Source organism: Pseudophryne corroboree, chromosome 2 (assembly GCF_028390025.1).
Source record: "Pseudophryne corroboree isolate aPseCor3 chromosome 2, aPseCor3.hap2, whole genome shotgun sequence".
Lineage (NCBI taxonomy): Eukaryota > Metazoa > Chordata > Amphibia > Anura > Myobatrachidae > Pseudophryne > Pseudophryne corroboree.
The window spans coordinates 1,037,972,273-1,037,974,500 of NC_086445.1; the positions used below are offsets into that span (position 1 = coordinate 1,037,972,273).

General features: G+C 46.1%; 1 protein-coding gene across 7 annotated transcripts in view; it reads right to left on the reverse strand.

Annotated features, from left to right (window-relative positions):
* Positions 1 to 790: 790 nt before the first annotated feature.
* The window catches only part of QTRT2 (queuine tRNA-ribosyltransferase accessory subunit 2), a 44,794-nt gene continuing 43,356 nt past the window's right edge, over positions 791 to 2,228 (reverse strand). For all 7 annotated transcript variants that reach the window (XM_063956788.1, XM_063956785.1, XM_063956791.1 and 4 more), the window contains exon 9: positions 791 to 1,117. In XM_063956788.1, the coding sequence (XP_063812858.1) occupies positions 886 to 1,117 (232 nt within the window). In that variant the 3' untranslated portion in view covers positions 791 to 885. The remainder of the gene's footprint in view (positions 1,118 to 2,228) is intronic.

The following is a 2,228-nucleotide window of genomic DNA, read 5'->3' on the forward strand; positions in this document are numbered from 1 at the left end:
CCGAGCTCCGAGGCTGGGCCTGTGTTCGGTCCCTCTGGAGCTAATGGTGTCCAGTAGCCTAAGAAGCCCAATCCACTCTGCACGCAGGTGAGTTCGCTTCTTCTCCCCTTAGTCCCTCGATGCAGTGAGCCTGTTGCCAGCAGGTCTCACTGAAAATAAAAAACCTAAAACTAAACTTTTCACTAAGAAGCTCAGGAGAGCCCCTAGTGTGCACCCTTCTCGGCCGGGCACAAAAATCTAACTGAGGCTTGGAGGAGGGTCATAGGGGGAGGAGCCAGTGCACACCAGGTAGTCCTAAAGCTTTTACTTTTGTGCCCAGTCTCCTGCGGAGCCGCTAATCCCCATGGTCCTTACGGAGTTCCCAGCATCCACTAGGATGTCAGAGAAATACCCAGGATTTTTTTTGCAGTTCGGCTTCGCGCCTGCGCATTACGATCCGTACGCATGCGCAGTCATTCGATAATCAGCCGCTGTGCGATTTCACACAACAGTGATGAGGTCTGAATTAGACCCAGAGACCGGAGTATCTTGGAAGTGTGTCCAGGACAGTGTGTAATCATAATAAACAATACTGAGAAGGTGTAGCATCGTTATATACTGGCATAGAGAATCACAGAGGGGAGGAGCTAATGCTTTAACTAGTCATGTCATGCTAAAAAAAAATGGCCGCTGAAAGACAATATAAATATATAAAAGAATAACATACACTTTTATGCTGTCCCTTGCTCAGGGGCAAAAGTCTCCACATACCCCAAGCACAGGCGTCGTATACAGAAAGACAAGGACCAGGTTTTACAAAGTCTAGGAGGTTTTAATGTATTTGTACATAACAGAGAAAATATTAAAAACTGGATGATAGTCTCAGACGGAAGGTTTGTCTCTGGCTCAGGACGTCGGTCTCCGGACCATCTGCTTCAGAACTTCGAGTTTCCCGTCTCTCAGAGCTTCCCGCACCGAGCGGAAGAAGCTGAAGTATTGCTGGAAGTTGTGGATCATGAGGAGAATACCCGCCAGTAACTCCTTAGATGTCAGGAGGTGGTGGACGTATGCGCGGTTGTGATTGCGGCAACAATAACATGTGCAGCCCGGGAGGAGCGGTCTGAAGTCTTCGCGGAACCTGGGGCAGCGATAAACGTACACAGCACATAATTAATAAATAGCCAGGGGAGCGGTCAGGTCTTACTTTATCGTATTCTCTTTGCTTAGAAAGTTGGTTAGTAATTGTTTCCATATTCCAATGAAAGTCTGTCCCACAGCTCAAAGCAAAAAACTTATACTAAGTTATGTCAGTAAAAAAATTTACCTTATTTACAAAAAGTATGAAAGAGCCATGAATAACAGTCACTAAATGCAAAATATGTAAGAAAGTTGGGAGCACAAATGGACCGAGACGAAAATATTATATTGGGGGGAGGGGGCAGAGAACATTTAATTAGTCACCTCTCACAACGATTTACAGTGGTTCTGCCTAAGGCGATATTTTGGCCTAAGGTTTCCTTAGGACTGTCCATATTTATACTGTATTTAATGACAGAATACGTCGCTATCGGAGAACGGACGGCATATGACATTTATGGATCAGAAAAATTACAGATTCCTGCAACCACACGGGACAGCCGCACCCTCGCATACGTAACCATTATTTATTACTCCAAGTATCCAAAGCTAGCCACACTCCTGTCCAAGTCTCTCCGTCGTTATCAGATGCTCAATATGACTGATCTTGCCGTGAGGTTTTAGAAGCAAAAGTGCTTTATGGAAGGAAATAAATCCCAGAATCGTCATAGATTTAGAGGGTAGAACTGGGTTATTGGTTGTCTTGGTGTTCATCACAAGTGTTTTCCCCGTTACAGCCCAGTATGTGAGACTCCTGTATACACGCTGTAAAAGGGCTGCACCATAAGGCATACACACGTAGTAAAGGGGCTGCACCATAAGGGCCATATACACGTAGTAAAGGGGCTGCACCATAAGGCATACACTCGTAGTAAAGGGGCTGCACCATAAGGCATACACACGTAGTAAAGGGGCTGCACCATAAGGCATACAGACGTAGTAAAGGGGCTGCACCATAAGGCATACACTCGTAGTAAAGGGGCTGCACCATAAGGCATACACACGTAGTAAAGCGGCTGCACCATAAGGCACATACACACGTAGTAAAGGGGCCGCACCATAAGGCATACACACGTAGTAAAGGGGCTGCACCATAAGGCACATACACACGT